Source organism: Polypterus senegalus, chromosome 2, assembly GCF_016835505.1.
Source record: "Polypterus senegalus isolate Bchr_013 chromosome 2, ASM1683550v1, whole genome shotgun sequence".
Taxonomy (NCBI): domain Eukaryota; kingdom Metazoa; phylum Chordata; class Cladistia; order Polypteriformes; family Polypteridae; genus Polypterus; species Polypterus senegalus.
Window position 1 is genome coordinate 192,067,424 of NC_053155.1, and position 17,460 is coordinate 192,084,883.

General features: G+C 33.4%; 1 protein-coding gene across 4 annotated transcripts in view; it reads left to right on the forward strand.

Moving 5' to 3' along the window:
* Nucleotides 1-276: 276 nt before the first annotated feature.
* The window catches only part of si:dkey-100n23.5 (cyclic AMP receptor 3), a 676,569-nt gene continuing 659,385 nt past the window's right edge, over nt 277-17,460 (forward strand). For 3 of the 4 annotated variants that reach the window (XM_039745090.1, XM_039745091.1, XM_039745093.1), the window contains exon 1: nt 277-441. In XM_039745090.1, the coding sequence (XP_039601024.1) occupies nt 361-441 (81 nt within the window). In that variant the 5' untranslated portion in view covers nt 277-360. The remainder of the gene's footprint in view (nt 442-17,460) is intronic. The other variant, XM_039745092.1, reaches the window with a different exon arrangement.

The window sequence follows — 17,460 nt, forward strand, 5'->3', positions numbered from 1 at the left end:
TATCGGGAATAGCTTCGCAGCGGTGCCTGGAGTAATTTAACAATCTAAGAAAAATTAGTCATTTAACGTTTAAAAAATGTTCTCCCGAAGTGGTACAGAAAGATTTTTTCTTCTCAAATTTAAACAGAAAATGTGTATATTACATATGAAGAATTCATCGAAAGATGGTACCAAAGAAAGTAAAGAAATAAACAACGAACGGGTTTGGGACTTGCGCTTATAGGAGAATGGCGAAGCAGCAGCGCAGTTTTCGTTTCTTAGTTATGGAACCTTTTTGTCCCTAGCCTCTCGCTGTACAAAATGTAGCTTTCGCAATTATCAATCATAAACATTGAAGGCTGCTTTTTCTTTTACTTCAAAATGGTAATTGAAAGCGTTAAATATTTCACAAACGGCAGTCGCTGTACAGTTTTCAACGCAGACTCTGACGACTACAGATGTGTAAGTAGAAAATAAGTTAGCCGGTCTCCTGTTTCAATGATTTGACCAGGCCCATTGGCTGTATGGGAACAGGAACCGCTTATTTCAAACTGACAGTACTCTTTTAAACTGAAGAAACATAACGGATATAGCACCATATTTGACCCTATGGAAATCAGGATGAGGCATAAAATAATGTGATAGCCTGGAGGTTATTTTTTCCTAAGAGATTGTCATAAATGCTTATTATTTCTTATCCTTAAACTTCGTCAACTGTTAACGTCCTTAAATATACCGGGAATCAAAATGTTTGTAAATAAAATATGTTATTCTGCTTTAAAATAATTTCTTCTTATTTACAAATAATTCTGAGTGACCTCAATTAAGGAGAAAATTAACTTAAAAGTTACTCAGTACTAGAATGAGTACGACATCAGTGTATTTTTTATCTCTAATATATTAAATTCAGTTTACATTACAATGTAAAGTATTTGTTGCTAATCCCACTGCTGCAGAAACAACTAACTACAGGCTCGAGTAACTCACTGACGTGGTGTGTGAAGGAGTAGGCTTTCTTCGAGTAGCTCAGGTCGTAAATGCACTGTATTGATGGGAGGTTGGGCTGTTTTAACCACCAAATAAATACCGTCCTATTATGCACAATTATAATGTCCACTGTGCATTTTGTGAAGTGAGTAAGTGTTCAGGATGATAAATTGACTTTAACCAGTCTTATTAAAAATACAAACACTTATCATAAAGCACTGTGCTGTCATTGTGAGCTCAAAAACGTTTACAAAATTGAAAAAAAAGAATAAAAACATTTTAATAATGATGAAAGGAATATTGAAGAGAGTCCAACAAAACAACACAATTTTTTTAATGGACAGTTTCAGACACCATCTAATCTCACGTAAAAAAACAAGGTTTCTCCCAACTTAAATAGCTTCAGTACTCTTAATTTCCCACAAGAAAAGTAAAAAGCATTTTCATCTTTAATAATTATACCTTTTGATAAGAATTCCGTTTTATCTCCTTTTATTTAAAGTAATAGTGCAAACAGAACACTGAACCAAATAATAATAAAAAAAAAAAAATCTCAGGGCTTTGCTTTTTTTCTTCCAGTAATAGTGGAAATTAAAATTGCAGAAAATTATATTGGGTTGTCTGGAGTTTAGAGGTGGGACAGATGGAAATTGTCTTTATAATAACATTGCAGAATATTTACAGTGCCAGTACTTCTTGTATAAAATGCTTCATGGTTTAAATCATTTTGTCTTGTTTTCTCTTTATTTTGCAAAAATGTCTAATTGTTTTCTGTTCTTTGTTGACACAGTTAGAATGTAGTTATATTTGTTGTATTTGTATTTGTTTAATGCTATGGTGGCAAAATATTCACAAATTCAGTATTGCACTGTGTTTCTCTGATAATTAACAAATAACATAAATATTTTCAGATTGTTAAAACACAGGGCTAAATCAAAAGGTATCCAGAGTAATATTTTAGGGTATCTTTTTGTCTGCAGTGGCTGGTTTTTATCAAAGTTACTGTGACACTGGTCTGTTATATAGTATTTTACTGTGTTAAAACCATTTTTAAATTGGTTGGTCCCCTTTTCATATGCACCACAGAAGAGCAGCATACTGTTATCCATTATTTTGGGGCTGGATGTGTATCAAGAGCACATATTCATTATGAACTTTTATCTCCGTAAGGAAACTTTGCTTTACCTGTGCCAAATGACTATGAATAAATTGGAATGTTCAAAAATGACTGTACAAATTACAAACGTTAAGAATGAAGAGGCCTCCTGTCCACATCCTCTACTGCTGACAGTTTTAAATGTATCAGTGACATGGTTCTGACATAAAGGCATGTGACTGTTGATGAGGTAACAGCCCATCATCAAATCAGTCACAGTTCTGGTTATGAAATTCTCCAAGACAGCTTTTTTTTTCCATAAGGTTTGTTGTGCACAGTAGGTTACAAGACAGCTATCCAAAAAAAATGCAACATCATGTGGAAATCCATTAGCATCATTTGAATTGCTGTTGTGACAAGGGTGATGCCTTTCTGAGATTCGCTGTGAACCAGAGAGTAACCAACAGAAGGAAAAGTGATGCTCTGGTGTTTTGGGATTCACAGATACTTGAACATGTATTGAGAGAGATTCAGTCATAAACAGTCTTTGCTATTATGAGATGTAATGGGACAAACTAAAGCTGTGACAATATCTGCCTAAACATACCATGTTGTCCAAATGTTGCTACTTTATATGTCTACTAACTGATCTGCTTAGTGGCACCTAAAAAGAGGTATCAATACACCACAGACCAAGTAGTGAATTAAGAGTTGAATGCCTGGACTTTCATTCAGCAGAAGTTATTTTTTTCGGAGAGTAAACACAAAGTAGTCTAACATTCAAATAAAACCTGTAATTTTAACACTTTGCATACACTATCTGAGTGTATATAGATGCACAAGTAAATGTTTTATGATATAATTTAGGGATGTTTCTTGCTTTATACTTAATGCTGACACGGTAGGCTATAGTTATCTATGATCTTGAGTTTCACCAAGCAAGTACAGTCAGTAGATGGATATATACTGTATATATCTATATCTATATATATATATATCTATATCTATATCTATCTATCTCTCTATATCTCTCTCTCTCTCTCTCTATATATATATATATATATATATATATATATATATATATATATATATATATATGTATATATATATATATATATATATATATATATATATGTATATATATATATATATATATATATATATATATATATATATATATATATATATATATATATATATATATATATATATATATATATATATATATATATATATATATATATATATATATATATATATATATATATATATATATATATATATATATATATATATGTATATATATATATATATATATATATATGTATATATATATATATGTATATCCATCCATCCATTTTCTAACCCGCTGAATCCAAATACAGGGTCACGGGGATATATGTATATATAGTACTTAATTTTTTTTTAAGTTAAATAAGAATTTCAATTGACCAAATAGTAGTGCATCTGAATTTATGAATGAAAGTACCTTATATGATTGACTGGTGCTCCTGTTTTGCATTGAATATTACAGTATTAAAAAGCCCCCATTAGTCTTAGCACTTAAACAAAGTCTCAGATACTCATTTATGCAAAATATATTCTTGTTAGAGTTGTTGCTGTACTTTCTTATATTTCTGTTTATTAGTTATCTCAAATCTTTGCAGTTTCAATACTACCAAGTCCTTCCCATTCTTTTTTTTCTTTATGTTGTTTTGTTATAGGGCTGGTTTGGAACTGGATCTTAAAGTGTATTTGGAATCACAATTAATAGAGTGTCTGAACTTGGGGTATTTTGCCAGTGTCAACTTTTCTTTTCTTTGTTTTTGATACATTGTTGAAGTGCCAAAAGTGGGTGTGAAAAACCAGTTGACCAAGGGCAGATGGAACTATTTTATACTGGAGCTTTTCTTGGATCTTCTTTCTGTAACGATGCATGCCATTTTGGTTCTGTCCTGTCTACTTCCTTAGCATAGCTGTTCGCCACACACTAATAACCCACTAATGAAAGTGAGTATCAGGTAAAACCACAGCTATATCGCCTCAATTTTATAATTTTTCATCTGCATCCTCTTCCTGTTCCATACAAACAATGTTGCAAGTTTCTTAAATAGGATTTATTAATATTAAACAGGGAGTGCACTGGTAAAAAAATAGAAATTTGACTATTTTTTTTATCCCTAAAGACAGTGTTGAAATTTTGTTTCTAAATAAGGTCACATTATGAACATATATCTTTTAACTTTTTAATGTATGTATTCTCATTCATTCTTTAGATTTTTGAACTGTCAAGAAAAATCACTATGTGATGAAAATCACACTTTTTAGCTGAAACTTGCAGTGCATTTTAACAGTGGACCATAAATTTAAAAATCTGTTTTTGGTCTTTCTTTGTCTTGTGATAACCATTTGTACATTTTTCCCCTTCTTCTGAATTCACAAGAATTGTAAAAAGAAGATAAAGTGACTGAGTGCAAATTGCAGCTTACATTTATATTACAATTACCAAGAAATTAATTAATGTCTGTAAATGATGATTTTAAAAATTATGAGGTGATGTCTGTGGGACATGCAGAACTGTAATTTATTGTTCGTTCCTATCCCTTCCTTTTTTCTGTGTATTAACAGTTGATGTGATTTGAAAGCAGCCCAACTAGACTCAAAGAATCTGTTCATCTGAGCACATCTGAAAAAGTTCCATTAAGAATTCAGATTATTGTCCATGTTTCATCATATAAAGAAATATATTCAGTTTTTTAAAATGCCTGCAATTGATTCTGTGCTTTTCTAAATATTTTCCTCTCAGTTATGGTTTTATGATAGCATTACGCTGGTAGTATTGAACTGTATACAATAAAATCAAACCTTCACACTGTGTTTTTTAGTATCTTTCATTTTTCTACACACTGCTTTCTAGCACAGGGACTATTAAAGGTTTTTCTTGCTTTTTGTGGCATTGCCATTGACAAATACAAATTTAGCAACATTAAATTGTGCATTTTTGCTTCTTCAAATGTGAATATGCTTGGTCAGAGTAAGCCAAATGGAAACACTTTCAATGTGAACAAGGACCATTTGTTATGTGTGCTTGAGTTTTTCCAGTAGCTTGCTCTCAACCACATTGCATATAGCAATATTTAGGAAATCTGTTATTGTATCTTGTTTCCATTTTTCAAATATACAGGTACCTTTAGTCACCAAATATATTGTAATTAACATTTGTAGTCTTATAGGCAGGAAACCTGCTCACATTCACAGAAGAATGTTGCACATAATATGTACAATCAACCTTAATAAAAGCATAAGTGTCTGTGTGTCTTTCTGGTTGCTATGTCACTGTTATTGCAAAAGATGGTGCATCACAAGCATTGGTAGTAATAAAATTAATTGCATTTGTCATTCAAATAAATGTTACATCACAAACATTAACATTTCTTTTACAAATCCAATACTAAATGGCACATAACAGAGACATACTGTATGTATTGAATGGTGCACTGCAAGTGTTAACTCTGAGGTCTGCATTGATTATTTACATTTTAGCCTGCCTTAGATGGGTAGCACAGCTAGTGTACAATAATATGTGAGGTTAGAACAAGTATGGCTGATTAAATCTTTTTAAGAAAAATATACTCTTTGGTGGAATAATAATAATGCTTAACTGTTTGTGAATGTATTTTTACTGATACAAAAAAATGCCACTACTTTTTTCATTCACATATTATTATGGATTTCTAATTGAAAATAGCAGTTTCTTGACTTCTCAACAAATATGCATAGTGATTGCAATATTATTTCTTTGTGTGGTTATCTTGAGTTAATGCTAGTATTTTGTTCTGCCTGCTAGATAAAAAGATAGTTTATAATTTTTGATGCTAAGACAGCACAACCTGGCAAGGTCTGTGAATAATGGAATGTGTAATGCTCATGCTGTTTCCTATGCTGAACTGTTTGAATCTAGTATTGAGAAATATACTGAAATTCTTTTTATGAGATGTGCTCCTGTTTTTAAGACCAAAGAGAATGATTTCAAAACAGTCATACTCTGTGTTGGAGAGCAGTTCAGAAGCTTCTGGAACATAAAAAATTTAATGCCACACCACTAATTGCCTTTGATAACAGTATTGTATTGTTAGTAGAGTTACTGGCGTGCATGTTGTTAACCAGCTGTAAGTTTTTTTTCTTCTGTTTTCAGTAAGTGATTTGATATATGTTAATATCCCAATTGGTGAAATAATTAATGAATGTAATGTGTCTTCTGTGGGTGTTCAGAATCTTTGATTAGGGTTACTAAAGTAGACTGAATCACTGACAAAGTCACTGAGTGTTACATTTGTAGTCTTCTCTGTTTGTAGTGACTTAAACTGGTTGAAGTCATTATGAATGTGACGTTTCTGAAAATTCTTCAGGATGGTTATAACATTGTTGAGGTTGTATCAGTCATGCTATTTTGAGAGTAACAAATTAGTATAAATCATTTTTGGAAGAAGTTGGAAAAAGCTCCTTTTTTAAGAGAAGACATTTGACAAACAAATGGAGAAAATTGAGTTTACTCGGCTGCTTTAGTTAGCTAATAGGTAAGTTGTTTTAATATTTCATCCAGAAACTTCTCAAGATGTTTTTTGTCGATTTTGCTCTTGAATAAGTTGTAAAGCCAAGGTTTGGTGAGGTTATAATAAATGAACAGTATGAGCAGGCTATCTTGATGCAGGAAGTCCTTTGATTTTTTTTTTGACAGCAATTTGTTATTGCTTCTTCACAAAATCTGTTGCAATATATGGGACAAAACTAAAATAATGCTACAATTAGTTTCAAGAGAAATTGTTAAGTTGATCTTGTAGTGTTGGCACCTTTAGAGGAAAAAATAGATGATCACATAGATTAATCTTGGGACAAATTGCTGTAAAAAGTGAAACAATGGTGTGAACAGAGGTCATTTAATATTTTAGTGGGAAGGAAGAGAAGGTTATTTCTTTGACCTTGGAAGTTACAAAATGAATTGTATAAGGGTCATTCCATGTCAAATTAACCGATCTTCCAGAAATCCTATACATTTTAGTCTAAAAAAATTCTGAAAAAATGCCATATGTACCATGTTAATCAGGAGATACCCTGTATAATTATTTTGATGTAAGATCAATACCTTCCAAAATACAGCCAATTTTGTGAGAGGAGAGGGGTGTCAAATTTGACCCGAGTTTATTTTTTAATTTCATAAGACCGTATCTCAAGAACTAAACCACCTAGCAGATTCAAATTTTGCATACTTGTACTTTTAATAGGTACAGTATGTAATGAAATCAAAATGTCTGATCCAGATGACACCTCTTGGTAAGGGCAGACCTTCAAAAATGGAACAAAAATATTTTGCGTCATTGGCTTTGCCATGATTATGCTTTCAGAAAGCTTACTTCTAACTGATACAGTCTGCTGAATTTTTTTTTTTTCATATTTAGTTACCTACCTACACAGAGTTTTTCAAAAGGTTATAGACAAGCAAGAAAATACATCAGAGTTTGGCTAACTGGCCTCTCATTTGTGAAAAAATCATTTTGGGTCTAATTTTCAGACCAGCTTAATGCACTGGGATAATTTCCAGACATTGTTAAAAAGATTTTTCCTGTATCATACATACAAGTCTTACTTTTCCTGTGTAAATCTTTCATTTTTATTTTCCATTCTAAACATGGGTTAAATTCACCATTTGTCCTGAACATATGTGCATGGATCAAAGTGCTGTATATCAGTCCAAAAGATGCAGTTTGTATTAACAACATTATTTCAGACTACTTCAGACTAGAACGCAGTACTAGACAAGGATGCCCCTTGTCACCACTGCTATTTGCAGTCGCCATTGGCTGTTTACTTTCAAAATGCATCAGAGATAAAATGAATTTTCAGAGAAGGACTTGAACAGAAAATATCACTATATGCAGATGATATGGTATTGTATATATCAGACCCACAAAATTCTGTGCCTGCAGCCCTAACTGTACTAACAGAATTTCAAAAGATATATGGACTCAAAGTTAATTTGGACAAAAGTGTGCTTTTCCAGTGAATTCTCTAGCAAACAACATTAAATTGGACACCTTCCCTTTTATCGTTGCAGATCAGTTTAAATATTTAGGGGTGAGCATCACAAATAAATATAAAGCTCTTTTTCAATAAAATTTTGCTGTTTGCAGGGACAATATTAAAGAAGACATGCATAGATAGTCTACCCTCCATCTTACTTTAGCAGGGAGAATTAACACTATCAAGTTGAATATCCTCCCTAAGCTTCTGTTTCTATTTCAAAACATCCTCATATACATTAACCATTTTTTAGGAAATTACATTCAATCATAACCAAATTTATTTGGAATTTGAAATATCCACACATCCAAAGGGTGAGCCTACAATGACCTAAATCAGAAGGGCAGCATGGCTGTACCTAATTTTCAATTTTAATACTGGGTGTCAAACATATAAGCTATAAAAACCTGGACATTGACACCTATAGATGAATACACACTAGCTGGGTCTGTCATAGAAATGAAATCCTGCAGTGCTTCTTTATATTCCTTGCTTTGTACACCAGTAAATACAAGGTGTCGTCAATATACTAACAACCCAATTGTCCTTCAGAATTTTTAATGTTTGGAAAACATATGGGTTTAAATCATTTAGAGATTTTTATTTAAATAATGTCTTTACAAATTTACACTACAAATTTAGTTTTCCATTAAAACAAAATTTCCACTATGTCCAAATTAGAAACTTTGCTAAACGAAATCTGCCAAATTTTCCTCACCTCCCACCTTATTGCTATTTAAGAAGAGATATTGATGAGTCTTAGAGCCACATTTCTATAATATATAAAACCATTTTAAAGTCCCTTCTTTTTAAAGATCCCAGAGTACAGTGGGAAAAGAATCCATTACTCAACATTTCAGAAAATGAGTGGAAAGCAGCCATGCACAGAATTCACTCTTGCTCCATATATGCAAAGCATTCAGTTATTCAACTTAAAATCTATCTTGTTTAAAATTGTCCAAAATGTTTCTAGGGCAAGATCCAACCTGCGAATGTTGCAATCAAGTTCCAGCTTCAGTAGGCCACATGTTTTCAGCGTGAACCAAATTAACATGATTCTGGAAAAAAATATTTTAAATGCCTTTCAGACAGCCTTGATGTCTCTATCACTCCTAATCCATTAATAGCTGTGCTTGGTGTACTCCCAGATGGGCTTACAGTGGAGAAGGACAAACAAACTGTAATTGCCTTTACTTCACTACTAGCATGTAGACTTATCTTACTCAACTGGAAGAATCGTAACCCACCTCTTTTAAGTCAGTGTGTAACTGATGTTATATACTACAGTGGTACCTCGGTATACATCCTTAATCCGTTCCAGATCCTTTGACTTATACCAAACAGGACGTATACCAAACAAACTTTTTCCATGAGAAATAAAGGGAAAATGATTAATCCGTTCCCTTGAAAAAAAATCCTATTGTTATTGGCATATTATACATTGATGATATTGTATAAAATAATTTAAACACTGCTTAATACTAAAATACATAAATACAAAAGCAATTAGATGAAATAAATGAAAAATTAACCTCAATTTACTTTTTAATAACGTCTTTGTTTTTCACAATTGTAGATACTGTCGTTCTCTGCATACAGTATGCGGTAGCCATGTCCCAGATACACATGCCACCTTCATACTTTTCAACAATCAATTCAAATTTACGTGAAAATTCACAGAGAGTTATAGCACAGGTTGTTCACTGAATGCTAGCAACTGGTGTACTGACGCTCGTGGGCAATTATGGCTTTGTCTCGAGAAAGGTAAGCAAAGGTAGCGCGTGGGTTATTCACTGAATGCTAGCAACTGCCGTACTGAAGCTCGTGGGCAGTCGTGGCTTTGTCTCGAGAGGGGTAAACAAGGGTAGTGTAGTGTTCTCTAGATTGAAGTAGCAACACACTCAGAATAACGTTTCAAATGCTGATTATTTTGAATCATGTTTAACCAACTCCCCATGCAGCGTGCCTTCTAAACCACACCCCTCCCTCCAGCATGTAATACATCTCAAAAGACGCAGACCGTAGCAATCAACACCCGAACATAAAGCAATGGACGAAAACATCATTGAACAATCATATACAACAGGTAGCACGCGGGTTGTTCACTGAATGCTAGCAACTGCCGTACTGACGCTCGTGGGCAGTCGTGGCTTTGTCTCAAGAGAGAGGTAAACAAGGATAGCACACAAGTCGTAGTCCAAACAAAGGTTGTATACCAAGCAAAATGTTTCATGTCCAAACAGGACGTATACCAAGTTGGACTTACTCCAAAGCAGATGTATACCGAGGTACCACTGTATTTGAAATTGGAAAAAATCAAATTGTCACTTAGAGGATCTGTTCAAACCTTTTTAAAAACCTGGCAGGATCTAATAAAAAACATTTTCGAATAAGCATTTATATTGGGGAGGAAAACTCCTTTCTCTCTTTACTACTCTCAAAAGGTTTACTCTGAGTGTTGGCCTTCATCTCTTTTTCATGGGGGGCGGTTGACCTGAATTTAGGTTTGTTAAGTTTGACTTGATTGTATGGAATGTTACATGCTTTTAATAAATTTAATACAAAATGAAAAATAAATCACCATTTGTCAATAATGATAATCGTCAAGTTTTTCTTCACTAACTTGGGTATGGGATTAATTAATAAATAACCAAACCCACAACACTAGTTATAATGAAATATTAAGATCTTGGTATTGCAGCAGCAGCAGCAATGTAATGCATTTCATTTCTGTTTCAGTCGAAGTGCAGTGTCTTTGAGATCAACATAATACTGCACCTTTGGTACTGCCTCCCACTGATCATTGTAGGTGCAGTAAACAGTGCATTGACACACTGTAATGGCACCCAACAAATATTGTCTCTCGGTGGCCAGTGGAAAGACTGTGCAGCATAGTGTGGATGCATGAAACATATCAGGATGTCTGATTCCACTTAATTCATCATGAATCACACTAGTCCAACATTTTTTATCATACATGTACCTAACATAGCCTCCAAGAGGACACCGGTCTAATGTGAGGGACACTTTTGAACCATCATGAGTGTGATCGTGAGAGAGCAGGATCTCAGTTGCTGCATCAGTGGTGACTGACTTCACCCGATACCCGGCTGACTTTGAGTTTGTCATCTTCTGTAGAGATGTAACAGTGGTATTCTCAATAAAAAAGTTTGACATTTTTGATAGCTTACAATTATTGACACACAGTGCATTCTACCTATGTTTTGGATGGAAAATAAATGTGAAAGATTTGCATAAGAAAAATAAGATTTGTGTTTTAAGAAAGAAGGGGCAATGTAGAATTAATGAAAGATATTTTTAAAATTATCTGCACATTGGCACATTCCATTACAGTGCTCTGAAAATTAAGTCCAAAATGATTTTTTGGATTTGAGAGGTCTGCTGTTTAAACCCCTAATAATGTTTTCTATTTATTGCTTTTTTAGAATGCCTTTATAGTTATCTTAATTAGGAAAAAAACATCTAAAGTCTGTGTTGGTTACAAATATGTATTTCTGAGGCCTAAACATAGCCAAGCCAAAAACTCGATTTCAATTTTTGTCAATATCAGGAAGCTGCTTTGACCATGCAGGTTTATCTGGACCAAATGTTTTAATTTCGTCACATGTCATACCAATAAATGCACCAACATGCAAAGTCTGAGCCTGCTCAGTGGTTTTGTTCTTGGTCTATTTACTTGTAAAGTTTGATGAAAAAATGTGGCTGGATAAAATCAACACCCAAACCCTGGTAAACTGGCTACACCTTGGAACATACTGATCTTACATGAAAACAAATTATAGGGTGTCTCCTGTCTAACATGGGTACACCTGGTAATTTTTCCAAAAATCTTTGTGTCTGAAGTGTTTGGCTGTTGGTTGATTTGCCATGGAATAATCCATTATCTCATTCCTTCTCCTTTATGGTAAAAATAAAGTCTATAACATTTTAAGCTATTTCACTCTGACTTCATGCATACTCATTGCTAAAAAAACAACTAGTTTCCATGTGACATTCAACTGCAAATTTCCAGTGACATAAGGAATAGATTAGTGGTGGCAGATGAGTGCTTAATTTCTTAGTTCTTCACTCCATATTCCACCTCTAAATCTAGTTTAAATAATCCTCCTTTAAAGAGATCAGTAAACAAAAACTGTGTGAAAATAGGGCTAGGATGCATATCATTCCTTTTGTGAAGATTACCACAAAGTAAGTAAATTAAAAAAAGCTTTCATAGCTGTGCTACAGGCATGTTGGAATAACAACAACAACAACAACATTTATTTATATAGCACATTTTCATACAAACAGTAGCTCAAAGTGCTTTACATAATAAAGAATAGAAAAATAAAAGACACAAAAAGAAAACAATATAAATCAACATTAATTAACATCGAATAAGAGTAAGGTCCAATGGCCAGGTGGGACAGAAAAAACAAAAAAAAACTCCAGACGGCTGGAGAAAAAAATAAAATCTGTAGGGATTCCAGACCATGAGACCGCCCAGTCCCCTCTGGGCATTCTGCCTAACATAAATGAAACAGTCCTCTTTGGATTTAGGGTTTTCACGGAAGGGCTTGATGATGATGGTCATGTAGACTTCTGCCTTTTAATCCATCCATCATTGTTGGAGAATCATGAAGCTTTGAGTAGGTGGAGGTGGCGCAGGCCACCACCACAAAGAAACCGGAAAAAGAAACAGAAAAGAGAGTAGGGGTCAGTACGGATTTTAGAGCCACCATGAGTAGTTATTATGAGGAAATTGAATCATACAGAGTATCGGGATTAAGTTAAATTAAGTTAAATTGAAGTAAGGAAACGTAGAGTTGACAGATAAGGCGAGCCATTAGAAATTATTGTAAATGTGCAGGATATTGTAAATTCCTGAACAGGAGTATATTTTTTCAGTAGAGTGTATTTAACTGACATTTCTTGCAAAGTTAAAGTACACATATAAATGGTTTTCAGGATATTTTTTCTTGTATGTATGTAAAAAGCTTCATCCAGGTAAATTTGCTGTTCTGCAGAAATTTGAATGCTTTGTTCAGACATTTACTTATACAGTATGATTTGTACTTCAATAAGCATAGTGTCAGTACTTCTGTGATATTCCTCTTAAGCATTATATTTTAGCTGGTTTCTTGATCTCATGGCTATTACTTTCTACTTGCCAAATATGCAAATAGAGAAAAATCAAAAGCGAAGGCTAGTCAATTATTACCTTTCTGCGTCCACCCATCAATTTTCTTATCGAAATTGCCCAATTCATGATTGTGGAAAACCAGATCCCTATGTATTTGGCTTTACTTGTTTTAAATTCACATATTAGCTTAGCTATTTGGTATAAAGCTGGAACACAGAAGAATATGTGCAGACCATGGTTTGGAACAGTGCTAAAAGAATCATTCACATGATATGTGGAACCCATGGAACTACCGTTTCACAGGCACAAGCTGAGCTTTTGAAAGATTAGGTACGGCATACTTCTAGGTGTGAATAAGCTATCAGACTTAATACTTATTAAATTAATGTTAAGACTGGACTGCAAAAAAAGACAAAATAAGCTCAAGGCTAAATTAACTCTTTTTTTTTTATTCCAGAACAAAATAAAAATCGCCGACAACAGTAATGTCACTACCTTCATCATAGGTGCAAGGTCAAGCACTGAAAAGATAATAGACAAGTAGGGGCTTGCAGATCTGGTGCATGAACACACAAAAGTTTCAAAGGACTGCACTATTTCTAATGAATAAAAAGGTCAATGCAACTCCAAACTTCAACTCCAAAAACTTAATGTGTCTAAAACTCAAATGGAAACTAAAATATTTTGGATTAATTGAATTTAATATGGTATGTTGCATCACTGATTCATGGGAACATACAAGACCCAAGAATTTAAAAGAGACATTGGAAAGAAGAGGAGAAATATGAGAAAGCAGGCAATGCCAAATAATATGTTGATAGACTAACAAAGATTATGATTGTGTAATATGTTGTTTATTAGAAGCAATGTAAAGTAACAATAGGAATAGTTATAGTCAAATACTGTTTAAACAAGTTTCCCTTGTAGCTTGAAAGTCTGTAAATTAAAATGTTAATACCTGCCACTCAAGAGAGAACCTTGAATTTGTAAACCTAACCATACATAAGCAGAGGAATCTTATCCAAAGAACCTTAAAGGGTATTCCTTGAACACTCGGCTGAGGGTTACAGCCAAATCAAATATTACTGAAAAGTTGTGAAATGGCATCAAAGATAGTGCTCATCATGAATTGTACAATTAGATACATATGGTGAAATATATGCGGAAAGTGATCCAAAATGCAGATTTATTACTATTTTTTTTTTTATTAATATATGTATGAGGATCAATGTGTATTGACCAGAAAATACAAAATCCAAGATGAGTAGTTTTGGATGGGCTTCATGATTTAAGGTTAATGTACTATCTCTTGTAAAAGAAATATTATAGGTAAAATATGAATTTCCCTACATGTTTAATTTTTATTTTCCTGTTACCAGTTGATTGCTTTTGTTTGTACTAGTTGATGCCTACTGTGGATTATTAATTAAATGCATTTTGAGTGCTTTTTTTTTGCCAAAATTGGTATTAGAGCAGTGTCTTCAGTTTTGTAGGGAGGCTGGTGCCTTATATTGATTATTAATTTGTGAAGTATATTATTTTGAGATTTTTTGTGCACCAATATTGGCATGAGGGTGCAGTCTTCAGGTTGTTTTGGAAGTTTGACTTTGCTTACATCTAATGAAATTCTCAGCACATACAGGAGTTAGGTAAGCATACAAAGATCGTGTTCCATTTCCTTGTACTCATTTTGATATATTAGAACATTAATTGTTTAAATATTATTCCTCATTTACAGTTTTCAGTGCTGTATTATTTACAAATTAATGTGATTATTATCTTAGACATAGAAATATCATTTACATTTTTTATTGCAATCATATTAAAATCTAATAAATTTATCTAGAATTAAGCTTTTTGGTGGCCGAATATTGTGAGAATTCTAAAAGATGTTCTGTGCTTTTCTTGAGCATACTTGTGCTGTACAGAAGCTACATGCTATCAAAAGTCTCAGTAATTGTGTTGTGCGTATAGTAATGATAGTTTGTGAAACCTTTGGATTTTTTAAAATATTTCTACTACTCAAAAATTATTATTTTTTAAAAATATTATTTAAATGTTCAAAGTCAAGAAGTATGTGAATTGTTAGAAAAAGTGGGCAATGGAGTGAGGTGTTCCAGTTAATTAAATAAAATTCAGGTGTAAGTTTGAGCTGTACTATCTAGTAAAAATATTCTACAGTTTTGTTTCTCTGTTTATTTCTTGATGAATCACACAGAACATTTTCAGGTTCACAAAATAAGATTTTGAAGGTAAAAAATAGCATTTTATACAATAGCATTTTTAAACATATGACCATCCATCTGTCTAAAGTTAGTAAGATAAGGCACAGGCAGGAGAAATTCAGATCTTGTAATAACCCCTGCAAGAATGTGCTCCAAGAAGGTGGCAGTCATGGGGTGATAGCAAAGATCTCCTGTGAGTGTTAGTACCACTTCTATTTTTAATTTATATAAACGATGTAGAAAAAATGTGACTAACACACTGATTAAGTTTGCAGATTGTATTAAACTGGATTAAATGTCAGTCAATTGAATCATTACAGAGTGACCTGAACAGAATTCAGATTTGCTGAAATTTTTGGAAAATTAAATTTAATGCAAGTAAACATAAGCTATTACAGAAAAAAAATGTTAGGTGTGAATACACAATGGGAGGACTAAATTGTTAAAGTACAACTTAGGATAGATAGATAGATAGATACTTTATTAATCCCAAGGGGAAATTCACATAATCCAGCAGCAGTATACTGATACAAAGAAACAATATTAAATTAAATAGTAATAAAAATGAAAAAAATAAATAAAAAAAAAAGCAGACAGTAACTTTAAGTAATGTTAGCATTTACTCCCCCGGGTGGAATTGAAGAGTCGCATAGTGTGAGGGAGGAACGATCTCCTCAGTCTGTCAGTGGAGCAGGACAGTGACAAAAGTCTGTCACTGAAGCTACTCCTCTGCCTGGAGATGACACTGTTCAGTGGATGCAGTGGATTATTCATTTATGTTGGCTCTTCACTCTTTACATCCAGATAGTAGCCATAAAGCTAATTAGTACAGTGCATCCCACTTGTACTTTAAAACTTGTTCTGCACCAAGAACATATGGATACAGATGGAAACTTGTTATGGGTAAATTAAAACGTTTTCCTTCACACAGAAATAAAGATACATGGAATAAGTTACCAACTTGTGTGGTAGACTGCAGTATGTTAGGGAACTTCAAACCTTCACTTGGCATTTGGAGAATTCATGCAAATAGAATTGTTAAACTTTGTTGAGCCAAATGAATTGTCTTTATCAAAATTGTTCTATTGTTCTAACAGAGTGGCTTTAAAATCTGAAAGTTCACATTTTAGAATAGCCAAATCAGTCCTTCCCTCCATCTTATTGAAATACTGTGATCTGATCTGAAGTTAGTTATTCATATAAAACTTCCCTGAAATATTAATTAACAAATATGTCTATAAGGTGGAATAGAACAAAATACCTCCTAAGCACAGTGTAGGTTTCATCTGTAGCATTTAGTTCTAAAGCTGGCTGTATCAGTTATTATGTCTGCTTTCCCAATGCAGGAACTTTTTTCTGGAACCAGGGACTCTTAAGAAACTCAGGAGGGGACACAAGAGGGCCTATCACGCTGCATAATTCCATGAATGTTGAACTGCTCATCCTAAAAGTTTGTACTCACAGCTCCTCAGTAAAATTGCTGCAGACGATTTCAAAGAAATCCCTAGTACGTGGCCTCTGCCAAGTATAGAGAGTTCTCCTTCCGTTTACTGTATTCACTCGCTTAGATCGCTACCGGTTAATTGACTTAATTGAAATAACAGAACCAACATCCATCATATCAGCTGTTATTTTTAATTTCAGATGATAAAACAGACTTTTATAGTATAAAATCACTCAATGGAAATGCAGACAGTATGTATTTGTGTTTTGTTGACTTTTCAGAAGTACTGCTTCTGTTTTGCAAATAACTGCAGTGTAAAAGCGGCTATAATGGTGTCACCAGTAGAGTTCCTCAGAGGTCAGAATGTGTAACATAACTTTTTATGATTTACTTTAATGACAGTGATTCTCATATAGTTGGTAAAGTTGTGAAATTAGCATGTGCCGCTAAAACTGGAGGGCTAGCATACACGGTCCTCAAATTTAGGCTAACACACATAAAATGTAGA